This window comes from Thermobia domestica, chromosome 4, assembly GCF_964235325.1.
Source record: "Thermobia domestica chromosome 4, izTheDome1.hap1.1, whole genome shotgun sequence".
NCBI classification, from domain to species: Eukaryota; Metazoa; Arthropoda; class Insecta; order Zygentoma; family Lepismatidae; genus Thermobia; species Thermobia domestica.
In genome coordinates this window covers 6678074-6705663 of record NC_137457.1, presented here as the reverse complement: position 1 = coordinate 6705663, position 27590 = coordinate 6678074, and the positions used below count along the sequence as shown (strand labels likewise).

Here is a 27590-nt window from a genome sequence, read left to right as displayed (position 1 = left end):
GCGAAAAACCATACTACAGCATACTTAAATTTCAGAACACTGGTCAGTGCTCCTGTCCTGATACAAGATGACAAAGCGTAAATGCATTTTTCTAGTAGACTCTGTATATTATGCCTGAAATGGCCGTTCTTCGCATAGGGAGTATATGCTTATGGAAAACAAAAGATTATATACATATTGCATGCTATTTTTCACTCTCTCTTATACACGATACAGATGAGTACCAAACATGGACTTAAATGCCAATGACTATAACTATTTATTACAGCAACTCTGAAAACTATTGATTGTAGACTAATATAGCTCTTTTTGCATTAATTTAGATGTCAATCCCTCCTCACCTCTTCTCTCCTCACACAAATGGAGGCCAAACTTCTAATTACATTGTATCTAAAGTGTTATTATTCATCTCATTGTCTATTGGACCTTAATATCTGTCGCTTTTGATTGTTTTTACATGTCATCGATGCCCATTCAACTACAGTAACACCCACTAAAGAGATATTCCACCTTTTGTGACATACATTGTGCATTGAATTATATTACTTCTACAAAACAAAATTAACTTTATTTGATATTTTTTTTTTTTTTTCATGTTACTTACCTAAGTATTCCGATGCCTGCCCCAACACGACAACATGCTGCACTCCTCCTTCGGGAATCTCAGCGAAATACTCAATAGGAATATACAGTACATTTTGAATTAAAATCATATCTCCGTAAATGACAGGAGTCACATTATTCACTGGTTGTCTCACTGTTGCAATTGGTGCTATAAAGATGACATTATGAAACATTTCAGTGGAAATTTTTAGTTTTCTTTCTTTCAGAAAATTGTATATTGCTTATGAATAGAAGTTGATATATATATACAGGGCTAGCATAAATGACTCATTCATTTTGAGAAGTCTATATTTTCAAAAGTATTACACCTATACACATCAAAGATATATAAAAAGAACCACAAACTCACTAAGTTTGTATTGTGTATTACAGGTGGCAGTACGAGAGGGACACAAGACGGGGCATTCCTCATTGGCGCATCCCACATCGTTGAATTGAGCGTATTGGTGAGAATGACCTAGCTTTGTTCTCCTAGCCTCCCAGATCTCCTGATTTAACGCCCTGCTTCTTCTTCTTCCTATGGGGGTATCTTCAGGATCTTGTTTACGTGCCACCCACTACCGCAATCCTTAGTCGAGCTCAAAGAACGCATCACTGATGCAGTGCAGACAATTGGCAGGATTATGCTACAAATTGTATGAAATGAGCTCGAGTATCGTCTAGACGTGTGTCATGTCATCAAAGAAGCACATATTCAACATTTGTGGTGTGTGTACTTGTAATTTGAAAATATAACGTTTTCAAAACGAATGATTCATTTATGCTAACCCTGTATTTCTGTTGATTAACACTGTTCCTCCATTTTATCGTCATTACAGTGCTACCAAGCGCTGGCTCCCTTTTTCCTAAGGTCGCTAGTATCGCTTATTTATATGGTAGCAGACGGTGATTTTGCAGAGTTGCCAACGGCTGAAAACAGTACGAAACTAAACGTGCTGGAGACAAAACCAGAAAGTAATCAAGAGGGAGAGGCAATATCGACAGCAGATAATATTGCATATGTTGTTAATGCTCGGTATTTTATATTTCTTAAACGATAAGCATACGAACAACAGAAAGAATGATTATTTCAGAAATAATAAAAACTTGTGCTTTCTTCTAATATTAAACAACACGGCGTGCCCATTGGAAAATAATAGCATAATTTATTATTATTATTATTATTATTATTATTATTATTATTATTATTATTATTATTATTATTATTATTATTATTATTATTATTATTATTATTATTATTATTTAATAGTTATGATGCATCTGTTATGTCAGTGGTGTCGCAAGTAATGGTGATGACCCAGGACATCACGCTTTTAGAGTCCTCACAAAGCCAAAGTAACTAAATAAAATTTGACATTGATTTTATATAGACCCATCGATTCAATATAAATACAAAAACTATGAATTCGGATTTGTTTACATAAACCATTACATATTGGTGGCTTGAAACAAACTTATAATTTATTTTTGTAATATTAGGCCATTAACATAGGCGATAGGTAGTGAACATACTGTAACATTGTAATATTGAAAGCAAACAAATCTTTCATTTGTTTAACACTAATAATATCGTTCAGATTAATTGATTTCGAAAATTTATTATTATTATTATTATTATTATTATTATTATTATTATTATTATTATTATTATTATTATTATTATTATTATTAGCTATTTGAAAAGAAAGGAGGCGTTACAAACTTTTCTTGTCCAGGGATCCACGAACATTTCTCGCGAAGGTCATCGTAAGAATTTACTATGCCGCTAGCTGTATATTGCCGTAATAAATTGGAATTAATTTCTTTGTAATAAACAACGTTCGAAAAATGCTTCTGTTCAACACAAGTGTAATGTTATACTGCAGTGTATCATTTCTGTAAACCTTTCAGACGTTACTATGATTTGACTACCGACTGATTTTGTTTTTCTTTCTGGTTCTTTACCGGAACCAAAGGAGATATCTGGGGAGATAAGATATGAAGCAGAGGTTAAAAGGAATGTTCAGGTGGTGAGGTTAACGCATACACCCTGCAGTTTTCGGTGAACTAGAAACACCTGGCAGCTCCTTGTCATACTTTTCGTGGAAACATTCGAAATTCCAGTTCGATCAATTGGTTCACACTATTGTTATACGAGTGGCAGAGTGTTAAACTACAATATTATTTAATTCTGTGATTAGAGGCAATTTGATAAATTTAGTCGGATAACTGGTAATTCATGGACAATTGGACTTTTCGTCAGTAACATTGATTTACAATCAGTAGTTCGCGGGACAATAGTTCTTACTACTAATAGATGAATCTAGGATTTGAACAAAAGATTTTGGAGATTTTGAAACCAGAATACTAAATGCTAACTTTTACTTGTTCTACCAAGTACACATAGCGAGTACACAAAACACAACTCGATACCAATTACGAACTCTAATGATAATGATATATCTACGCAGAATTTACTAAGGTTACAAGACCCGTTCCGTTTAATCACTCGTGTAGTTTCGTTTAGGCTAAAGGAGACGGTGATGATGAGAAATGAAGTGAATGATGGAATGAAAAAAGTGAGAGGAAACAGGAGAACCCCAAGAAAATTCATGCACACGGTGTTTGTCCATTGCACGAGCTGGAATCAAACCAAGAACCCCATGCACCAGAGGTAAACGCTCTACCACGGATCCACCGCAGCCCCTACCGTGATTATTGTAGTGGTCTTTTAAGTAATGGTATTTCATGCTTTGTCCTGCTACTTCTTTGTGTATGATGCTTGTTCCACCTCTTTGAAACTCTTCTATCTACAGACCAAGGTGTATAATGCCAACTGAGCGGCCATGTTAAAAGAAACATACTTGAGGAAGAAGGATAATTGAGGATAATTGGGGATAAGTTCTCATACCATCTCCACAAAAGTGTAATTTTATAACATACGAGAGCAGAAGAAGTACTCACAAACCAGACAGCAACATTAGAAATTGCTAGTAAATTTTCTTTGTATGTACAAATTGGAACTGGCATAGAACATTTGATTCAATGTTGTATTCTTATCCAATATTACTTCAATGAAAACAAATTAAACACACTTTGGGCTAGCATATCATTAATATCATTATTATTAATATTGGATCAATATATCGGTTGAATATAGCCAATCACGTGCATTCCGATTGGCACTGAGCTATCCGATTAGCAACTTTTATGTCGTATCAAAAGTGGAGATCATGAGAAGTCACATTACTATGCTAATTTCGTGAGAGGTTATATAGTATTTAAACACAAAGCTGAGTTAATTTAGAGAGCTATATTGCGGAATAAATGCTGATCTCGATGTATCAAATTTTAGTTTTTCAATCTGAGAGTATTGCAAACTGATGGACCTCCTTCTACATATAAACTATTTAAAATTGTCTATATGAACGAATAAATCAACTTGGAAATATTAAGAAGCACATAATGATAGTCATTTTTAATATTTGACAGAGTTAAAGATCTACAAAATCAACTTGCACCATATATAGGACTTGTAGATGTCTAGGATTAGGTGAGTGAGTCTGCAGATTTACATAACTCTTTCCCCCAAAACTGCAAATATCTAAAGAATTACATATAACATACGATAGAAAGTATAATCACGTGATACCAAGATAAACGATTACTTTTAACTTGACGAGAGAAAAATCTAGGGCGTTCAGAGCACAAGGAAATCAAGTCCAATTAAAAAAAAAAGTTGTGAGAAAAGGAGACAAAGTTTGTTCGGGACGCTTAGGTACATTGAAAAGATAGCTTCTTTCACTTTTTCGATTAAAATTTTCTTGTAGACCTTATATCTGGAGAACTACATATAGTGTAGCCAAACCCAAACTATCACTTAACTCAATATGATGTGCTTATTCCGCAGAAAATATGATAACTCGATTTAGGGGTCGTTCAAAAATTTTGTGGCCCCTGATCCAAAAACTAACTTATTGGCCAAGATCGCAATCTTTTGATTCATTGGTTTTCTTATTATTTTTTTTATTTTGTAAATGTTATTTCAAATTTCTGATCATAAATCTTTTAGGCTCTTAAAGGAGATTTAAATGGAGATCTTAAAGATGTAACGTGTTCAAAATGACAAAGAATTGGGCTTAATTCCCATATATACTGAACGCACAATATTAAGTTTAGAATTTCTTGCAAAAATACTCTGGTTTACAAGATGAAAATATAGTCTATAAGGAAAACATCAGTGAAACCATTGACCATATAATGAATATAAAGAAATAAAATAATATTACTTTATTATGCATGGAGTTATGACTCTCTGGTCCATAAAGTAGTACATAGTAGGAATACGTTTATATTAGAAGGTAGATTAACTTTCGGACTACCAACGGGGGGTACTTTGTGCCCACCACATTATTATTATTATTATTATTATTATTATTATTATTATTATTATTATTATTATTATTATTATTATTATTATTTGTAATTACTTTTATATTCGTTTGTTTAAAATTGTATGAAAATATGCTCAACATGTTTAGCAAAAGCGAATACCTTACGGTGGTTCAAATCGAACGTCAGTGTGTCTATGAAATTTGCTCTTTTAAGTTGGTGGGCACAAAGTACCCCCAATTGGTAGGAGATGTGGTTGACATTTGGAAGTGTTACTCATAGATGGTATCATAATAAATAGCTGTTAATCTTGTCCTGTTCACTTCAGTCTTTGGAGAATTTTGTAAGTTTCTAATTGGTTTCTTTTGAGAGATATATTTAATCTTAACATGTGGGTACAAAATGACCTCACTCCACTCCTTGGTAGTCCGCGTACAAAAGATACCTAGGTAGTGCGAGGGTTAATATTAGGGGATATTTTGATTTCCTTTCTTCATAATTCAAGTGTATATATTGACATATTTTTACTTTACATTTCTTTTCTTGTGGGCAATTCCTATTTCTTTCTGTTTTGTTTCTGTATCTTGTTAATCATTTTAAATTGTGTTGCACTAATGGTACCCGTGAGATTGAAATATGGGTGCACCCGCGAGGGAAAGTCCGCCATGTTGAGGATTCCCTAAAACTTGGTATCACATCAAACATTTGTATACTTTCTTAATAAAAGTATTCATGCTTCGCAGAGAAATATTTTGATACAGACTAAACATTTCACCTTACTCCTCATCTGTACTATTTCTCTTCTGATAAAAACGGTTTAATTTTGTCATTTTTAGTGAGGATAGAGGTATCAGTATTTAAAAATTACTTTTATTTTTTCGGCTGTAGAATAACACCCATTCGATACTGCATAAACATAATGTCTTGTACTATTGGAGGCCCCAAACCTTATCACACCAACACAAATTTCTGGATGCGATCCTGGTTTACAATAATATTAAATTGGCATCTGTTTAACTATACTTGTCTAATTTCACATATATACATTCTTGTACGTATGGAACTCCAATAAACTAATTATACAATAACTTTATGAATATGTAAATGTATATTTTAGTTTGTAGAAGTGATCTAACAATGTTTACATCCTAGAAATATTGATACAAGAAATAATTTTCAATGCCCAGTCTTTTTCCTCCTTGTCAACCAATCCTGAATAAAAGCACAGACGTAAAAGTTATTTGTAAAAGTGTATGTAAGCACTAATATTCCTAAAGCTAACCGACATTCTTTCAAATTTAGTGGCAGATCAACATTATTTTTTTTTTAAAATTAAAGTGATAAATTTTCTCCATTAGTGATATGAATTATTGAATGGTCGAAACATTTATGTATGAAATTCTTACCTTGATTCAATGGTATTGGATATCCAACTCCCTCTTCTATCACATATGCATCATTTACAAATATATTTGAATTACTTGGTTGGTCGTTCACATCCTCTAAAGTATCATTAACTTGTTTTAGATATTTTTTAATTGGTGCTCTGGGTAGAATGATATCAACAGCTATTGTCTGTGGTTCGTTATTCTGAGGTGTCGTCTGCCCTTGTTCATTAACAGCAGTTGATACTTCGTCATTCATCTTCAGGTGTCCAACCATGTTTCTAGCACCATTTGGAACATGCTTTCCAAAATTCAGATTTCTCTTACCTGAATGAACATGGTATTTCAGAAGGATTAACAAATTTTTAATATGCAAAATAAATTCAATTTTTCCTTCGAAATCTTCAAACTTCTCCAGAAGTAATTACTATCGTAAGCGTAGTATTCCCTTACAATTACTGTAAATCTACGATCAATTAGGTAAATACTGAAAGTAAGTATATAATAAATAATATTTTCAATAAATAAATAACGCTAATGTTTTGATATTTACCCTCAATGTATGTAACATAATTGGAAAACGTAAGTTTTTTTACGGCTTGTTTTAAGTCTTGAATTTGATCTACACAATATGCTGTTTTTTTCATCACTCCAGTAAGTTAAGGTAGCTACAGTATGAAACATCTTCACTACAATAGTTTATCCTGAGCTGCTTCCATGTTCCCTCCACACTGGCCTACGAAATTGTCATACGTCAAGTTGCAGAAATAAATATGAAATGAAATGAAATCTTTAAGTTTGACGTCTCGCGGTTATGTCGGCTAGACAAAAGGAGACGGTGATGATGAGGAATAAATGAAATTGTGGAATGAAGAAAGTGAGAGAAAACGGGAGAACCCTGAGAAGCCTCCCCCTACACACAGTGTTTATCTATCACAAAATTTACTTGGGACGAGCTGGGATCGAACCAGGGACCCCATACACCAGAAGTGAAAGCTCTACAACTGAGTCACCGAGATCTCAGAAACAAATATGATAATCATTAGTTACTGAACCCATTTTTGCATATATCAGCTGCCAAATTAACTTATGCAAAATTTTAATTGATTAACATTAATTAATTCATTAATTAATTGATTTAATTGATTAACAATTTTAATTGATTGAAAAATTTTAATTAACTTATGCAAAATTGGACGTAATTATGTAATCCTATTTTATATCCAGATTACCCTTTTTTTAAACTCAATTTTGATTCCTTCTTCCTGATAAAATACGATTCATGTACAGAAGTTTAAACGAATGATGATGCTTTCTGTAATTTGTTACTGATTTAATCAAATCTTTGGAAACTCTTAAGTGTCTTGATAATCTTGGTATCTTGGTTGGTATCTAAATTGATTGGTATCTTTAACGTCCCTGATATGATCTTTGTCCTGTTCTCTACAATAACTTTTGTTATACATATACACGACGGATCCTTTATCTTGATAGCCCTTGTAAGATCTAAACTAATATATATATATATATATATATATATATATATATATATATATATATATATATATATATATATATAAACGTTGAAACTTCGTATCATGCGAATATCCACAGAGGTATATTGTTAAACTAGCTTTACAATACAAGTTGATTAAAAGTGTTGATACCGCAACAATGAATTATATATATTATAAAGTACTCTGTCTATATGGTTGATCAAAAGATGATACACGGGAGTTTGGACTTTCCCATCATGTTTTATTATAACAGTTTTCCTCTTGAATACAAAATACTACAAATAAGTACAATTGACTCTGATTACTTTGGAGGTTTGTTGGTGAAGTTTAAAGGAGTCCAATGACGAGACGTCTTGCGGTGTATAGTGTATTGAGTAAGTGCCCCTCAATGAGTAGGCGTCTTAGAGAAGGGAGTTGGAATTCTCAATAACCGTGAATCTTGGAAAATTTGGTTATTAGGTGCTTCTCAATGACCGGGCGTTTTAGAGAGGGCAGTTGGAATTCTCAATAATCGTGAGTCTTGGGAAATTTGGTTATTAGGTGCCTCTCAATGACGGGCGTTTGAGAGAGGGGAGTTGGAATTCTCAATAACCGTGAGTCTTCGGAAATTTGGTTATTAGGTGCCTCTCAATGACCGGGCGTTTTAAAGAGGGGAGTTAGAATTCTCAATAATCGTGAGTCTAGGGAAATTTAGTTATTAGGTGCCTCTCAATGACCGGCGTTTTAGAGAGGGGAGTTGGAATTCTCAATAATCGTGAGTCTTGGGAAATTTGGTTATTAGGTGCCTCTCAATGACGGGCGTTTGAGAGAGGGGAGTTGGAATTCTCAATAACCGTGAGTCTTGGGAAATTTGGTTATTAGGTGAGTCTCAATGACCGGGCGTTTTAGAGAGGGGAGTGGGAATTCTCAATAGCCGTGAGTCTTGGGTAATTTGGTTATTAGGTGCCTCTCAATGACCGAGCGTTTTAGAGAGGGAAGTTGGAATTCTCAATAACCGTGAGTCTTGGGAAATTTGGTTATTAAGTGTCTCTCAATGACCGAGCGTTTTAGAGAGGGAAGTTGGAATTCTCAATAGCCGTGAGTCGTGGGAAATTTGGTTATTAGGTGCCTCTCAATGACCGGCATTTTAGAGAGGGGAGTTGGATTTCTCAATAACCGTGAGTCTTGGGAAATTTGGGTATTAGGTCTTCTCAATGACCGGTCGTTTTAGAGAGGGGAGTTGGAATTCTCAATAACCGTGAGTCTTCGGAAATTTGGTTATTAAGTGCCTCTCAATGACCGGGCGTTTTAGAGAGGGTAGTTGGAATTCTCAATAACCGTGAGTCTTCGGAAATTTGGTTATTAGGTGCCTCTCAATGACCGGGCGTTTGAGAGAGGGGAGTTGGAATTCTCAATAATCGTGAGTCTTTGGAAATTTGGTTATTAGGTGCCTCTCAATGACCGGGCGTTTTAGAGAGGGAAGTTGGAATTCTCAATAATCGTGAGTCTTGGGAAATTTGGTTATTAGGTGCCTCTGAATGACCGGGCATTTTAGAGAGGGGAGTTGGAATTCTCAATAACCGTGAGTCTTCGGAAATATGGTTATTAAGTGCCTCTCAATGACCGGGCGTTTTAGAGAGGGAAGTTAGAATTCTCAATAATCGTGAGTCTTGGGAAATTTGGTTATTAGGTGCCTCTCAATGACCGAGCGTTTTAGAGAGAGTAGTTGGAATTCTCAATAGCCGTGAGTCGTGGTAAATTTGGTTATTAGGTGCCTCTGAATGACCGGGCATTTTAGAGAGGGGAGTTGGAATTCTCAATAACCGTGAGTCTTCGGAAATTTGGTTATTAAGTGCCTCTCAATGACCGGGCGTTTTAGAGAGGGGAGTTGGAATTCTCAATAACCGTGAGTCTTGGGAAATTTGGCTATTAGGTGCCTCTCAATGACCGAGCGTTTTAGAGAGGGAAGTTGGAATTCTCAATAACCGTGAGTCTTGGGAAATTTGGTTATTAAGTGTCTCTCAATGACCGTGCGTTTTAGAGAGGGGAGTTGGAATTCTCAATAACCGTGAGTCTTGGAAAATTTGGTTATTAGGTGCCTCTCAATGACCGAGCGTTTTAGAGAGGGAAGTTGGAATTCTCAATAGCCGTGAGTCGTGGGAAATTTGGTTATTAGGTGCCTCTCAATGACCGGCATTTTAGAGAGGGGAGTTGGATTTCTCAATAACCGTGAGTCTTGGGAAATTTGGGTATTAGGTCTTCTCAATGACCGGTCGTTTTAGAGAGGGGAGTTGGAATTCTCAATAACCGTGAGTCTTCGGAAATTTGGTTATTAAGTGCCTCTCAATGACCGGGCGTTTTAGAGAGGGTAGTTGGAATTCTCAATAACCGTGAGTCTTCGGAAATTTGGTTATTAGGTGCCTCTCAATGACCGGGCGTTTGAGAGAGGGGAGTTGGAATTCTCAATAATCGTGAGTCTTTGGAAATTTGGTTATTAGGTGCCTCTCAATGACCGGGCGTTTTAGAGAGGGAAGTTGGAATTCTCAATAATCGTGAGTCTTGGGAAATTTGGTTATTAGGTGCCTCTGAATGACCGGGCATTTTAGAGAGGGGAGTTGGAATTCTCAATAACCGTGAGTCTTCGGAAATATGGTTATTAAGTGCCTCTCAATGACCGGGCGTTTTAGAGAGGGAAGTTAGAATTCTCAATAATCGTGAGTCTTGGGAAATTTGGTTATTAGGTGCCTCTCAATGACCGAGCGTTTTAGAGAGAGTAGTTGGAATTCTCAATAGCCGTGAGTCGTGGTAAATTTGGTTATTAGGTGCCTCTGAATGACCGGGCATTTTAGAGAGGGGAGTTGGAATTCTCAATAACCGTGAGTCTTCGGAAATTTGGTTATTAAGTGCCTCTCAATGACCGGGCGTTTTAGAGAGGGGAGTTGGAATTCTCAATAACCGTGAGTCTTGGGAAATTTGGCTATTAGGTGACTCTCAATGACCGGGCGTTTTAGAGAGTGGAGTTGAAATTCTCAATAACCACGAGTCTTGGGAATTTTGGTTATTAGGTGCTTCTCAATGACCTCGCGTTTTAGAGAGGGGAGTTGGAATTCTCAATAATCGTGAGTCTTGGGGAATTTGGTTATTAGGTGCCTCTCAATGACCGGGCGTTTTAGAGAGGGTAGTTGGAATTCTCAATAGTCGTGAGTCTTGGGAAATTTGGTTATTAGGTGCCTCTCAATGACCGGGCGTTTTAGAGAGAGGAGTTAGAATTCTCAATAATCGTGAGTCTTGGGAAATTTGGTTATTAGGTGCCTCTCAATGACCGGCGTTTTAGAGAGGGGAGTTGGAATTTTCAATAACCATGAGTCTTGGGAAATTTGGTGTATAATTCAGTGTTGGGTTATCACTAGTGTTAATCAACTTGCATTGTAGAGCAAGTTAGACAATTACTTCTTTGAATATTCGCATGATACGCAGTTTGAGCGTTATATATATATATATATATATATATATATATATATATATATATATATATATATATATATAAAAGAGAACGCACAAATCCTTTGTTACCTCATCACGCTAATACGGCTGAACCAATTTCTTTTATTTTTGGGGGTTATTAGGATTTGGACCCTAGATGGTTTTTATCATATCACTTTAATTTTTAATTACCAGTGTCTTGAGATAATTGACCATTCGAGTGTCCATAACGTACAAATCCTTTGTTAGTTCATCATAGGTAAAAATAAACGTATTTATATGCAACCCACATGACCGTGTCACTCGGCGGGTTAACATAAATGACAGGCGATATAATGTTAACATTTAATCCAATCTTCTATGGTTTTTATTATATCACTTGAAAGCGAAAAAGTAAAAATTATCTAAGTAACAAAGTTTATTGCGTTCCAGGGTGACCGCAGCGAAGCGGGGTGAATGCTGCTAGTATATATATATATAAATTTTACTTCTTCAGTTTGATATACACTTCAAATTTACAAATTAATTCAAAACTTACAATATGACTTTTATCATTTGGCGTTTCAAATTAGTTACGCTAGAATATTTACAACAATCCTCTACAATAGTGATAATGGAACAGAAATGGTGGGGCTTGCAAATTCATAATGTCTCAGTTTCAAATACTGCACTTATGATAGAGCTCCCTTGTGGATAGCCGGTTAGCGTACGCGGTTGGGAGAACCGGATTCGATCTTCGGCAGGAGCTCATGTGGTTAGGATCTCACCTTAAGTTGTAAGTCCACATCCCATATAGCCTTGCTGCAAAAGGTGAAAATGGAATTATGATATCACAATTTCGAATATTGAAATTTGACTCTTTTAAGGACTTTAGCCAGATAAATTGCTTGGACAAGTATGATATCAAATCAATAGATGGTCTTCGGTAAACATATAGATTATGGAAAACATTATCAAATATTATTATACTGCTGGAAACTGCGTATTCATGGAAATTTTTAAAACTCTTGTTGGGTTTCTTTGCTTCAATAGCACTACAACAATACTTTTATGTAGATGTAATTACAACAAATTCTAGAAAACACGTAATTTTATTAGTTGCAAACTTTATCAGTGTTCCCATATTTCTGGAAAGGTTGCATGTGTGAAATTGTTGTGTACTGCATTATGATCTATTATAAACTATGCATCTGATTAAGTGCAGTATTTATATGTATCTACATGTTTTAGAAATAAAATATTTGATAAAAGCCAAATTACAAATTCCTTGTTATTTTCTTACTATTTATTGAAAATATGCCATGTTTTACCTCCGGCAGGTTTCATTGTGCTTTCTAAATCCAAAAATATCTTCACTGAACCTGTTCTATATCAATAGCTTTTGAAAGGTTTTTCTGCTGCAAGTACATTTGTTTTGTTTGTATAATGTAAAACCTATCTACTTATTAAATGTTTTGCGACTTTACTGATTGAAAAGAATAAACAATAGGTCATTCACTACAAGTATTTTTTTCGGAATAGAAGATAATTTGAGCTGAAACTTAGATATATGATTTAGATCTATCAGGATATCTTTTGATATCTTTCTGAGATATCCTTACGTATAAATAGGTTTTACTGAAATATTTATACTTCAGTCAGAATTTTTTGATAAGTACGAGTACATGATGTCAAAAATAAATACTATTTGAAAGCTTGTACAGTTGAAAATGAATAAAATGTGAGTTGTCTCCTTCGTTCCTTGGGACAGTTATATTGTGAGCTACTGTCGCTCAAGTTGATTTCAATGGAATTAAGAAAAGTGAAGAAGTCATCTAAGGATTGTACGGTATATTCGCCTATCGCAAAACGTGCGCTCAAATTACTTTTAACTTTATATTCATATTCATATTTTCCTTATAGAATTTATAATGTTTATACCAAACAGAGCATGCAACCGTTGCTTAAACCTCATTTTATCCTCCGGGTGTTAAAAAGAATCTATTGTCATTAACGAAGACGATATATTTATTTCACCTCTAGAATACTTTCTTCGACATTATTATGGACAAAATTTGATACGACTTTGTCATTTGTGAACTTCCATTGATAAACTATTTGAGCTTATAATAGGGTTCGTGGTAACTTTAATACATTATTTTGAGATTTGAGTCTCAGAAGAAGTCTAAATGTTTAAATAATTGAGTTTAGTTTCAACTTGTGTTCCGGTAGTCACATGGTATACAATATTAAAACCAAAAGTGATAGATATGTGATAAATACGGGATAAAAGAAGAGACAAAATCTAAACTCTGCATTCTAGTAAAACCATGCCTAAATATCTATTATAGCTCTTTGTCTTAAGAATACAATACTGAAATATGAAATTATTAAATTTGATATTAAACAAATCTAATTATTATTATTAATATCCGTTTTTAATTTATAACCTATAGACAGACAATGAAATAGAGTCTCTCTTAGACCTTCAACAATTATTCATATAGTTTTTTTAAATGAAAATAAACATATTGGCAAAAATAGATATGTGACAAAACAATAATGGCTATTGTAACATTAATTGTTACCTACAATACAGTTGTATATCTTGTCAAATCCTTATTTGTTATCACTACTTTTTTCCTGATTATTTTACCCATGCTTTCTAAAGGTCTGAAAGTAAATATTTCAATACTTCAAAATATTTGTATTTTTCTGCACGCGATGGTGCATTGAAACAATACTTTTTATTTTTCTAATAGATGGCTAAAGATATTGATACGTATATTTGTGTCTAAATTACTTACAAGAACCGACTTTATGTCGTAGTGTAGTGTTCAAGGTATGCTTACCTGCTATTTTATTTCCATTTGGAATTTTCTGGTTTGTTAATGCTCTCACTATAATGAACTAAATAAAATTATTTTAAAAAGTAAATTTATATTTCCTAAGAATTTTCAAATGAGTAGTTAGTAGAATAAGTATTGATAAATTAAATCAAATAGCCAACTCTTTAAATGTTGTCATCCCCAAACTAACGTTTACCAAATTTTGAAACTAGTTTATTCTATAATTTCATGCGTAGAATAGTGGTGTTCCAACAGATACCTGGTATTTTCCTTTAAAATTCGTTAACCAGCGCATTTGATCGTAATCTATGTAAATGTTATAAAATGACTGGCACAGCTAACATTAGAGCGATATTTAAGAGAAAGTTTTAATTTGGTTTCTGTGACAACGTGTGAACTAGATAATCATTTACTAATAATGTTTGCTTAGAGTATAGGTAAGTTTTGTATTAGTTTTGCTTTAGGATACTTTTAGTATGAAGGGTATTGTATTATCTAAATATCAAATACTTATTTTCGATAAAATTACGGTACATAACATAGATAATATTAAATTTATTGATGAAATTAGAGATTCTAATGGTACAGTTTTTATAATGTTGTCAACAAATACAGATTTGAAGTTAGATTTCTGCTTCAATTTTGGCAATTTTACGACGAATTTTAATTGTAACAAATGTCAAAGCTTACATTTTTGAGGTTCTGCAAAACATTTAATTTTCTCCGATACTTTGCATAACTACATTTTTGTCAAATAGAATGCAAAAGTAAGGGAAAGTATGTGATAAAATGTATATCAGAAACATGGAAGTCTAAATTAAAAGTTTTTCGTTATTTCATTTGTATATTTACTCAACAAATAAAATTTTAGTTCTTTCTTAATGAGCTAAGTTTTTTTTAAAAATAATGGCTACTAGGATAGATTACGACATAATTATACCCTCTATGTAATTCTTTCTCTGATTGAACTAGATTTATCTTATAGTAATGGCTACCAGTGAAGACGTTTATAAGGGTATATTCTATTCAAAAATGTTGGCTAATGTATGATATATTTCCTTCCAATTTTACACATTGGTTTAGGTTAGGTTCACTTCTATTTTTCATCTAAACTGTATCAATTATGGATTTATTTTTGAATAATATTAATATTTTATACCTTTAATGGTTAATACTTCTTTGTCTATTAAATTAGGTTGTTTCGATTCACTGCTTCGATTATTGTGATTTGTTTATATGATCATCATGTCCTCAAGTGATTTGTAATCAGATTAGGATTTAGAACGTTGAATCGTGTTTGCCATAAACTAATTTCCATATTCGTGCACAAAATAAATCGTCGCTTTCAATACAAAAGGGCGTAACTTACATTTTTTTATTTTGAAATTTTCAGCTCTTCTGATAGACGTCAATCGTCTACAGCTACTGGCAAATTTTTGTAACTATAGAGTGAACCGTTCAGCTGTGGAGGATAATTTTCATAAGGGCATTAAGAAATATATAACTAAGTTGTACAAAGCAGAAGGGCTTAAATGACACATATGCCCTTTTGCAATGGACGATTTGAGTAAACGCTGGTACGCACTGGCCTTCAAACGACACAATGTGTATTTAATTTTTGATCTCTTCGTATGTAAATGCCACCACGGATTTTTTACGATTGTTGGATTCATGTACGACTTTGTTATTACAAGCTTGGTCAATGACGTATAAAAGTGCTTTTTCACCTTTACAAGAAAGGAAGCAACTTAGTTATTGTACCTGAAGGAGCTGAACAAATAATAGTCATGAAAATGATCAGACAAAACAAACTTATTGCAAAAGAAAATATCTGCAGGTTTCTTGTGTATAAAGACGATGTTAGCTCTACTGAGTGTGCAGAGCTGGAAGATGATAGTGATCAGGATCCTGACTATTTACCTGAGAAAGATATAGTACATTTTTCCTTACATTGATATTTTTCTCAAGAGTAATAGTTTAAATTATGAAAATAATAGTAACTGAGGTGTGTTGGGGTGGTCTGTTTTGTTCAAAACACGCATGGGGCACGAATTATCCAGATTTTCCGTGCGCGGAGGCTCCCTACGGAGTTATACACTAAACCAGCATACACTTTTTACCACAGTATTCTTCTATTAAACCTATTTCTCAGCAAAAGAAGAAAGACTTGGAAAATTTGTGCTGAAAGACTTGGGAATGATACAGAGAAACTACTTCCAAAATATACAAAATGATGGACATGTTGAAGATTTTTTTTTAGGTCGATTGGTAAAAGAACTTTCGGTTGTGTCAACACAACAGTAATGACTTTCATTTCCATCTTCTATGGCGTGAAGCGAAACTTAAAAACATTATAATAATAAAAACCTTTAAAAAAGTAAGGAAGAAGGAAATTAAACCATTAAACTGTATTCTTAATGTTCAATGCGTTCACAGATATAAAAAGGCTGAAATAAAGCACTGAAACTTACGCCGTATTATTATTAAACACTTAAAGTTAACATACATCTGTTCACAGCATAAAGGCGTAAATGCAAAACATTGCATTTTTTGTCAAGATAAACGAACAGCTTGAAAGTAACATTTACATGAGAAGGAACAACTGTCATTTGCCATCAAGCGTTCAAGAAATAAAGCTCTCCTTAAAGTAGTAAAAGGGTTATGTTGACTTTAACACACCACAAAATCTCTTGCTCCACCTGTAAGATTTTGAAAATGTTAGTTACCCCTTTTTGCATTGAAAGAGACGAAATAAAGCATGCCACAGTAAGATTCTTTAATAACAGCATATCAGAAACATTATAGTAACGGAGCAGTGAAAAAGATTTTTTTTTAATCTTGCATAAGGTTTTCATTTCCCATTTAGTAGACAGAGTTACATTTATGTCGGCACGTACATTCTCCACATATAATCTTTTGAAATATCAAAAAGCAAACTTTCTTCATCTGGATGCACTCCCTACAGCAACTAATTTCAAATTAAATTTTACCTGAAGTATCACTACTATATAGTAGAATTGTTTACATTTCATTTCGGTAAGTGGCGCCACACTTAAGGTAAATTCCTTAGCATTTCTACTTCACCATCTTTCTTTTTACCCTAACATTTTAACAAAGCTAACATTAGGGAAACTTTTACATTGTGGAGAATCATAGAGTAACTAGAACGGTTCCAGTAAAAGAAAATTATTCCATTTTCTAAAATGAAAATAAAAAAACTGATGTCAAACTGTTTCACAATATTTTCTTAGAAACAAATGAATAGACTTTCCATAGTTTACTTTGGAATTGAAAACAAATCTTTTGTTACCACGTAAAGAAGCATGTTGATTATTATTGTTAATTATAAATTTCTTTCAACTGAATGATATTTATAGTTTTGTTTCTGTTAAACATTAAATCATTAGTGTAAAGGTATTTATTGTGATTTGCCAGCTTTAGTAATTATGACAGATCACTTCATGGTAACATCATTGCATATTCTTGGCAGTTATTATGACACGTAAAGCTGTTGCGTTTCAATACCAGGGAAACAGCGGAAATTCTCATCCAATTGAGCAAACTGAAATGTTTGAATGCAAGTCTTCATTCGTTCAATCATTCGTAAATAATTCAAAAAACAACGTAAATAATTTCATGCCATCTATACATGTGAGTAATTACATTAACTTTATCGCAACTGCGAGATATTTTTTTCCTTAGTATATATACGTATCAGATCATTAATTATTTGAACTGGATCATTAATTATTATCACATAACTTACACATGCTCAATTAATATCTATACAATGTTATAAAAGAATAAAGGGATTATTCACTCTATTCGCTATTTGCAAACAGTGATTTTTACATTTTCAGTGTTTATAAAATTTACGTATCGATATTCACGTTAGTAGTTGATTATTTGTTTTGAACTTAACCTGTAAGTACTATGGACCGTCTCTCAGACCGCTGCTACTTTTCATATCATTATATTTTCCACAGTCTCACTACTACAAGTGTATGTTTTCGTCTACCTTCCTGTCTAGCAAATGATTACGTATTGTGAAGTTCATATTATAATTGATAACCTGTGCGCGGCGCTGGAGGGGTCGAGCGGTCTCACAGATGTACTATAGTAGTTATGTGAGTATTTTGCTGTTCAGTTGTCTTTCGTTATCTACCGATAATTAACAGTCTGGTGTCTTACCGTGTGGCACGTCTTGCACCACATATCAAATAATGACCCAGAGACTGGAAAACCTGAAATAATCATATTTTATAACATGAGTAAAGGCGAAGTGGATACTGTGGACAAAAAATATACAGATTACACATCAAGTCGTCGAACAAGACGATAGCCATTGACAGTTTTCTTTATCCTGGTGGACGTTGCTTGTGGTGTCAATGCGTATGTCTTGCATCAAGTCTATGTTAAGTCCGCAGTGATGTCAAGACTTGATTTCATGAAAACGTTGGCAAAAGGACTTGTTAGTCCTCACATAGAACGTAGATTGTTTATCGGATATCTGCCACGAGAGCTGAGTTTTTCAATCAAGAGCATACTACAGCTTGAAAGTGAGTTTCCCACCATCGCGTACAAGGAGTTGAAGAAGAAAATAGTCCACTCTCCACTGAGTTGTAAGCGGAAAGCAAAGATATTCGTGTCAGCGGTGTGGGGTACCGATTTCCTTGCAGTGCAGAATAAGAGAAATATAAGTGCCTACCTGAAGAAAGTACATGCTGTCAGAAAAGTTAGTGCGGTAATTTCTTCACCGGCAAAACGTATTTTCTTTACTCTCGCGATCATATAAGAACTAAAAATAAGTTTTATTCATTACCTTTTCACTACAAAAAATGTAACAGTACAACTATAACAGTACCTTCTTGTAAGTTTAGAAAAGCTAAAATTACATGTTTTTTTTTGTTTTTACTGTATTTTTTTTAAATTCTCAGTGCATCTAATCTATAAGAAGAGTGTATTTCAAATTAGTGTTATTTTGACTACATAGAAACGGAGAAAAAATTGAATATTTCAACAATTACTATTTTAGAGTAACAATGAAAAATTTGTTGCAAATTTTGACTATGTTCTTTTTCTCATTGCTTTAAAAATATAAAACTTTTTTTATATCGTGAAATTACTATGTTTTATTTTTCTATAAGCAACCAAGATATGTAGGATAGCATTTTAAAAATTGTGCAGTAAAACTACTGTTCAAAAAATGTGAAACAACAATGCGATCTGACAGACCGTTCCATAGTAGTTACGTGATTATTTTCGTCCATAGTACTTAAGCGTTAAAATTGTTATAGGATGTTAGTGTTGTATAACTTAAATGCTGTTCATACTTCTTGTTCTTTTGTGATTATTAACTATTTCCAGAACTTGTAACTACATTATCTCCAATTATATAAACCATAATCAAGATCCATTTCTTCTCCTTCCTTCATGTTAATACTTCAGTTCACACTTTTCCTCATTTATCCATTTAATTCCCATTTCCAACATCTATTACTACTTTCAGTTTCACTATTAACTGAGAAAATATCACGCCTTAGAAATCAAAATCTTTCACGTGGTGTAGGCGTGACTCAGCTACTTATGTTTTGATATAGATTCAGTATAATAGGAGTAAGATTTATCTTTCATTTGTCTGCCTATCAAAATTCAATATGATAAACTTATCACTTTTGGTTGGAAAATTGTACCCCTCAAGTTTTGGAGCCTAGTATAATTCCACAGTGTGAAACCAATTCATTTTGCTAAAGTAAGAAATGTTGATCGAACTAGTTTAGCTAGAATCAAAGAAATTTACTTTATCATTAAAGCACTTAAAATTAAAAGAGAACAATATTGTTTCTTCATGTCCTTCTATTCTTTATCCGTATTTATAACAATTGTCGATCGAACTTGTTTTGTTTACATCAAAGATACATATGCTTTATTATAATCGAAGCGTTAAATTAAAATGAAAACATTATTGTATTCTTACATATTTTATTGGTTATCTGTATTTATAAACTTTGTCCTTCTAGGAATGCAATTATGAATACAAATACGTTATATCTGTTTTACTGGCATTAATATATCAACTACGACACGCGTCAGTAATATCAAAAATCGAATCTTCTACATGTGCAGTATGTATATATTTAAATAACTGATCTATTTTTAGCATAATAAAAAATGTCAGTTATTGTAATTAAAGTGTTTTACTTAACCAAAAGTTAAGGTTTAATAGTTAATCATAATGTTTTTATGACAATGTGTACTCTCATATGTCTGTAAAAATATCGATCATGATATACTTCAGTGTCAGTTTCATCTTTATAAATGATCTAGCAATAGCACAGAATCAATTTTATGTTTACAATCAAATTGATTGGTAGGATTGAATTTTACGATGGAATCAGAACTGTAATAGTCATTTCAAATTTTGGAGCTCCTCCGTGGCTAAGCGGTTAGCGTACGCGCCTTTGGCGAGGGAGACACGGGTTCGATTCCCGGCGGAAGCTCATGTGGTTCGGATTCCACGTTAATCAGTAGGTCCACGTCTCATATAGCCTCGTTGCTGAACGGGACGTAAAAGTCAATCAATCAATCATTTCAAATTTTGCAAAATTATCACGGCCACGACCGTAGACTGGACACAATGCATCTCGAGTTCTAGTCAGTAGACGAGCAGGGAGAAAAGCGAAAAATGTTTTCAGGTCGACTTTTTTGAAAACTTCACAAAAATTTACAAACTAATGCTACTTGGATGCTCAATGCCACCTCCATAAAAGCTCTCCATTGACTTCTATCCTTAGCCAACTGGATCCAGTTTCTACATTGTTACCGTTCCCATTACCATTCCTCTGGGGTCCAAATAGTCTGGGGTCTCAGGATCTTATCAAATACTTTCAGTCTACCTTTTTCCCACCAGAGTAAGCGACAATGTTTTGCTACCTTACAGTAAACCAGGCATGATTATCGATTTATTTGTTTTAAGCTTCGACAAAATTTGTGACGACAAAAGATTTTGAACTGAATAATAACACTAATTCCCTGCTTTTGATCGACATTTAATTTCTTCGTGAATATGGTTTTCGTCTGTTAATATTGACGCAAGATCAATTTATGCTTACTCATGCAATTATGTTCAGATTGATAAGATATATCTATTAGAATTGCTGCTTTCAGGATCTTGTCAGCAAACAAATATGATCGTCGACTGCCATGTTCATCCGAAAGTCTCATACTTACCGAACGGAATTTCTTGAACGAATACCCCAAATACCTGCATATGCGGTAGCTGATAGGCCCACTTTTAAGTCATACAACAAACACACGCGAAATATTTCTCCGGTACCCTCACTTTTCTTCGACATTGGCTGAGCTATGGGTAATGTATGTGCATATTGCCTATAATACTTAAAGTTGATGGTCCGACTAAATCCCGTTGGCTAAGCAGCCACGTGCGTCATTTCGATTCCTTTCTGTGAGCGCATGATCACTGGGAAAACGTAAACTGCAAGAACTTTTTTGATTACCTTGCAGTTCTATTCAAGTTCGCATTGTATGTTAGATAATGTTAAAGGACAATGTTTATAACTTTTGATAGATCATTTAGTTTCTAATCTACGAACTTGTTTTCTATCTTTCATCAGCCGATTCTGTCAGTATTTGAATAATTGAATACTCGTAGATTCTTTCATTTTGTCCAACGTTTAATATATTGATTTCTTTTACAGAATTTTAGACAATTCTGCTGGGATTCGAATATATTATGATCTTTAAGAAGAATTTATAACAAATATTATGAATGTGATAGCAAGTATTAATTGCGTTCACTAATTTTTGTAGGTTTATCATCTAAACATGTCGCACTGTCGGTTAGCGTCTTAAAATATTCATAGTTAATCAATAAATATTTTTAGGTTCCCCTTGGTAATGTGTAATGTGTCAATCTGTAACCCAGCTTCTTTGATGTACAGTGTAAAATATAATATTTGGTATTACACGGCAATTGTGGGGAGAACAACTAAACAAAAGGTCAAATAGATATTTTATAAGAAAGATTCGTGTAAGAGAAAGGTAGTGACTTTGTAGGCGTAAATTATAGTTCCAGAAGTCAAATTTGGTCTATAGTTGAGAATCAAAGATAACCACGTCTATCTAACCTCACTTAAACATGCTCGCGTCATCAAGGTAAAAGCACGATGTCTTATCATTATCTTTTATAATCTGTATTTCCCACAATCTCAAGACATTGTAGCAGATCAGGAATCCATTCAGTTTTTGGACAAAGCTTAATTCCGTATTATTATTATGCTATCATCGCTCCTGTAAACCACGTAGTAGATATTGCAATGTGTAAATTCAAACGTTAATTCCAATGAACTAACAAATAATTATTTACATAATCTTAACGTATCTGGTGGATTAGTGGTAGCTTAAGTGAAAAAAAAAATCTCTCCTCAAAACAAGAAATCACCGTTTGTGTCTCTGGTAATCAATGGAAATAAAGTGCGATATATGGGCGAACATACCAGGATACTCGAATTAAATGGCGGTAGCTATACGACTTAACACAGTACTCATTTCTGGTATTGGGAATACAAATTATACACATTTCTTACGTCATAACAAAGATTTTAGAAAGAAAAATTGGGAGTTGTATGTAACCATTTGTCATGTGAAAACTTTCAGTCAAGTCCTACAAATTTCTATCATTTTTCCAGAAGATATGCTTAGTCTTCCAGTGATTTTTGTTTTACTCACACCATTACCTTATTCAAATTTAGGTAACATCATAAGAGTTTGTTGCATAATGAATCTTAATTAAAACACATGTACAAATGCCATTGTATCGCCATAATCTAATTTCTTATAAGTAATTCCCACATATCATATGTCTTTCACTTTTCACTCACAATCTTCAAACTAAGTGACAATAATAGAATGACAATGACTCTATGTATAAAACTATCACATTTTTGATACTGTAAATGAGAACTCTTTTTCAGGATAAACTAAGGCAATTTGGATAGAGGTTTACTTCTACTCGTGCCAGCAGGAAAAAGTGTCCTGGCAAGAAGATTCCTTCCTGTTTTGCCTACTCATGTCTCGCCTACTAGCCTCCCAACTATATTTATCAATATTTTATGTTATCAAGATTTGTAGGCAAAACAGGAATTCCGATTTAGTCTATTCCTGTTTCACCTACTGTTAAGACAAAGGGATTTTTTTTGAGTTCGGGATTTTTCTTGGGGGGTTTGAACTTTACATGAATTAAGAATATTGATTTAATGCAAGTCACCGAAAGGAAATAAAAACGTTTTAGCATGAAATAAAACTAAGTGATCAGGATTAAAAGAAATAAAATTAGAGAAGAGCTCTGTTTCTGTACATGTTCATTTATTTGTAGTTTTCTGTGGTACACTCATACTCAGTTTCCAAATGTATGCAATAGGATACAGTATCAACGTAATCCATTAAATGTATAGCTCTAGATTTGAATCTCTCTTTCAAAGTACTAATTCACTGATCTAAGTGTTTGTACTTCAATTTCTGCATTTTTGGCCGGTTCCCTACCTCCAGCAACAACATTAGATTTTCATTCTTCTGCTGTTCTTGCCTTAATTACTCCAACAATGTAAGTATATTGCGATGATCATGAGACAATTCTCTATTCAGTTTTGAATGTCATCCCTCAACAATGTTTGTCGTTCTTGCCCATTTGTCACATTTGTATTCCATACAATACAATAAAAATAGTTTAGGAGTAAGGTGACTGTGACATTTTCTTCACTCTTCCACTTGGCTATTCTACTTTTCATTGGTGAAATCTGACAAACCAACTCTGTGCTTATAATACTACGAAAGTCTGTGGCTTGCACTACGAGAGCAATACCCCCACCCCACCCCGAAATTAAAAAAAAAAACAAAAACAAAATTCCACTGTGTTGTGCCTTGTAACAAATAAATGGACGTATCTGTAAATCTTTGCAAGTAGTTAAACTGGATCCTCGATTACGCTGTTCGTCATTTTATCCACTAAATGTCTGCTTCAATTGCCGTTCTTTGTGGCTCGTGCAAATGTATACCTGAAGATTTTATGTTCTTATCTCCAAGAAGGACAACAATGGCTTTGCATCCAAGTGTACGTTTCAGGTAAGTCTTCTCATGCCTGTTAATCCGATATAAATGATCTTTATATTCAAACAGTTTGCCTCCACAATTAGTGTTAACAAAGTTCGACATACCAGTATCAGTAAGGATAAAGACACTTGCTACAAAAATATTCTCACAAAACACTCAGAAGACAATTCTATCTATAATTTTAAAAGATATGCAGCACGGGCCCAGGAAAAAGCCTAGGAAATTCTTGAGCTTCTACAATTCTAAGCTTTTATGCGTACCCTGGTTACATATCTAAATGAATGCTGTCCGAAAAAGATTAAGAGAACTACCATAAGGAAGTAAATGTTTTGAAACAGTTTTTAATTGGTATACCCTACGTCTTAAATCACAACGGGATAGACTAATCATGTTTCATAATATTGCCAACACTTCAGGATTACCAACTAATAAAGAAGAATATAAAACTACTAATATATATATATATATATATATATATATATATATATATATATATATATATATATATATATATATATATATATATATATATACAGGAAGGAGAGATAAGCAAACAGAAAATGAAAATTTGACAAATAATTCAAAGAATAAAGCTATAATGCATCAGCTCGGTCTATAATTAACAAGGAAATTGCAGAACGCATATTATGCTTTCTTTCATTGTCATGTACACTACAGTATGTTATTGTGGGGTAACACTTAAGGTGCTTAAAATGTCTTCCAATTGCAGAAGATAACTATAACAGCAATAAAAGGTTTGCCAGATACTGTACAATGTAGACCATTCTGCAGATCAGGACAGTTACATCTTTGTACAGTTCTAGATGCCTTATGCACGTCAGAGAAAATAAGAATGGTATTGGCTATCGCAATAATGTACGCTCACATAATACAAGACGTAAAGATGATTTAAATACCTGACATGTTAGGCTAAATACAACCCAAAGAAGCTATAAATATACCGACATGAAACTGTATAATGTATTACTAATGTACTGTATATTTGAAGGATTTGTAATGTCGATTTCGAAAACCAATGTGAAGCATTTCTTGTAAATAATGTTATTTATAGTATTAATGTATTTGTTGAAAAATGTAAATTATAACAATCTGTTTTTGTATATTATTGACGCTGTCTATTGCAACATTCCTTCTTTAATGCCAATAAAAAATATTCTATTCTATTCTAAATATTTGATAAATACGGAGTTCAACACAAGACTAACACACATGTTATATTCCCTGTGGCTCATTAAAAGTTTCTATCTAAACGTAGACATATTCTGATATGTTCTATTCCCAATGAAACCTCAATCAGAGCGGAAAATTTATTTCGACTAGCTAGGATGATTTTTGGTAAAATTGAAATTACGTACAACTGCTTCACCCCTTTGTTGTTCGTATTGTAGTTGTTTAAGCCCGGACTATTGATGCATTTACGTTGATATTAAATTATTTTACGAAATAACTAAATTGACATTAAAAATAAAACTCCAAAGAAAATCCCAAACTCAAAAATACCCCTTTATCGTAACAGTAGGCGAAAGGGGAATAGGCAAAACAGGAATTACTGTTTTGCCTACAATCTTGATAACGTAGAAATCTTGATAAATATTCCTGGGAGGCTAGTAGGCAGAACATGAATAGGCGAAGCAGGAAAACACCGCAAACAGTGCTCATTTTTATCACATTCCTGTCGCATGAATCAGTAATGATTGCTCTTAAAAATAACATACATTTGGAATTCAAAATTCTATGTGAGCATTATGAGTGATAATTGAAACACTATTGAAAAGTATTATAAATTGAGATTACATCTGAACTTGTGAAAGTGTGTAAAAGTGCAATGACGATAAGTCACATAAGAAAAGGATGAACATGTTGTCACAGAAAGAAACTAGGAAAAATGTAAACCATCGAACAACAAAAGGGATTTAAAACCAGATTGTCCAGGTAAAAAATGGGACAAAAGCTCTATGGGGTGCTTGAAAATAATTATATTTTAATGTTCTCAATACTTAATCGTAATTTTCTAAAGTTAAAAATTCCAAAATCGTCTTGGGGCCGTAGAATCTATATACGGTGCTGCCAACACCTAACCACGCAACAAATTGTACAAAAGCTTTACAAGCTTTATTTATTTACTTATCGACACTGCCCAATTAAAATGTCTACATTTAACACATAATTTTAAATTATAGTGATACTAACGTAAAACTTAAATAATACATTTTCCTTGATTTTTTTTACAAAATACTGAGTATTACTCTGTTCAATGACTTTTCACAACTATTAAATGTGTCTACATCTTTATAATCCTTGCTGCTTTTATTGTATGTAGCACAAATTCTCCATGTAGGTGACATATGCAGTGCATTTGCACGTGCCTTCCTGCAGTAGAACAAGCCACTATTTCAATTGTGTGTTTTGAGGGTTGGAAGCTGGATCATTATCTGTGATTTATGTCTGTACAGTCCAATTTGTTGTGCAAAAGTCCGTATAAGAAAATGAGGTCTTTCTACACCCGTCTTTGTTCAAGTGCCTAAAGTGTAAAGTTACCAAGTAAATTATCATATAGTCCATATTTTGGATAAAATCCTGTCCTTTTGTATGTGAGAAAACGTAAGAATTTACTCTTAATTTTTACTTTATGCTTTATTCCTACAGTTAATAGTGTTTATATTGGATGTACAAGTTTGTAATTTTCCATTTCATATACTCTTACTGTAATAATTTCAAATTTTATTATTTCAGGTTTTTTGGGGTAAAAAACAAACTATGAAAACCATGTTTAAAATATGTCAAGTTGGCTTCGTTACATTTAAGAGCAATATAGTTACCTCATTCTAAATTTACGGATTAGAATGGTGGCATAGAGGATCAAAAGGATTAAAGTAATTACCAGATTTCAAGAGAAGGACTTGTATTGACAAATTGATAAAACTTACTGTAAATAATATTTTAACTGAGGCATTCAAGCATAACAACATCAATATAGAATTATTTATACTACATTGTCTCCAAGTTGTTGCAGAAGTCTTACTGAGAGCATCAGTACGGACATGAGAAAGAACAGAATATACATATTTGTTACATGTAAATAGGTCACAAATCCGTTTTATATTTCTACTTAACATTAAATAATTGTTTTAAAAAACTTCCATTCCGCATGATTTGTGTTGAGATTGTCATCATATTCCCTTTTCACTAGTGTATCATTTTCATGACATATGAGTAATTATGTATCTTGATATCGCACAAGTAAAAAACACCAA

At 33.3% G+C, this 27590-nt stretch overlaps 2 protein-coding genes across 3 annotated transcripts in view; one reads left to right on the top strand and one right to left on the bottom strand.

Moving 5' to 3' along the window:
- The window catches only part of LOC145683695 (uncharacterized), a 125973-nt gene extending 108595 nt beyond the window's left edge, over positions 1 to 17378 (bottom strand). Inside the window, exons 1-4 of the mRNA XM_081755066.1 lie at positions 17178 to 17378; positions 14191 to 14248; positions 6402 to 6707; positions 605 to 772 (exon numbers count right to left, since the gene is read on the bottom strand). Coding sequence (XP_081611192.1) covers positions 605 to 772; positions 6402 to 6707; positions 14191 to 14248; positions 17178 to 17219 — 574 coding nt within the window. The 5' untranslated portion in view covers positions 17220 to 17378. The remainder of the gene's footprint in view (positions 1 to 604; positions 773 to 6401; positions 6708 to 14190; positions 14249 to 17177) is intronic.
- A 229-nt stretch (positions 17379 to 17607) lies between these two features.
- Positions 17608 to 27590, top strand: LOC145683243 (uncharacterized). 2 transcript variants are annotated; one of them, XM_081754609.1, is made up of 3 exons: positions 17608 to 17838; positions 20208 to 20312; positions 27070 to 27590. In XM_081754609.1, exons 1-3 carry the CDS (start codon positions 17683 to 17685, stop codon positions 27163 to 27165), a joined length of 357 nt encoding a protein of 118 aa, XP_081610735.1. In that variant the 5' UTR covers positions 17608 to 17682; the 3' UTR covers positions 27166 to 27590. The 2 variants fall into 2 exon arrangements, 1 of the variants encoding a protein (XP_081610735.1); XR_014130980.1 differs by lacking the exon at positions 20208 to 20312.

Excerpts from the sequence above, each read along its gene's own strand:
- LOC145683243 (XM_081754609.1), top strand. The coding sequence starts at position 17,683 with ATGACACGTAAAGCTGTTGCGTTTCAATACCAGGGAAACAGCGGAAAT. Across the intron at positions 17,839-20,207 it reads ATTTCATGCCATCTATACAT|GAATGCAATTATGAATACAA; the intron begins GTGAGTAATTAC and ends TTGTCCTTCTAG. Across the intron at positions 20,313-27,069 it reads TCGAATCTTCTACATGTGCA|GTTTTTTGGGGTAAAAAACA; the intron begins GTATGTATATAT and ends TTATTATTTCAG.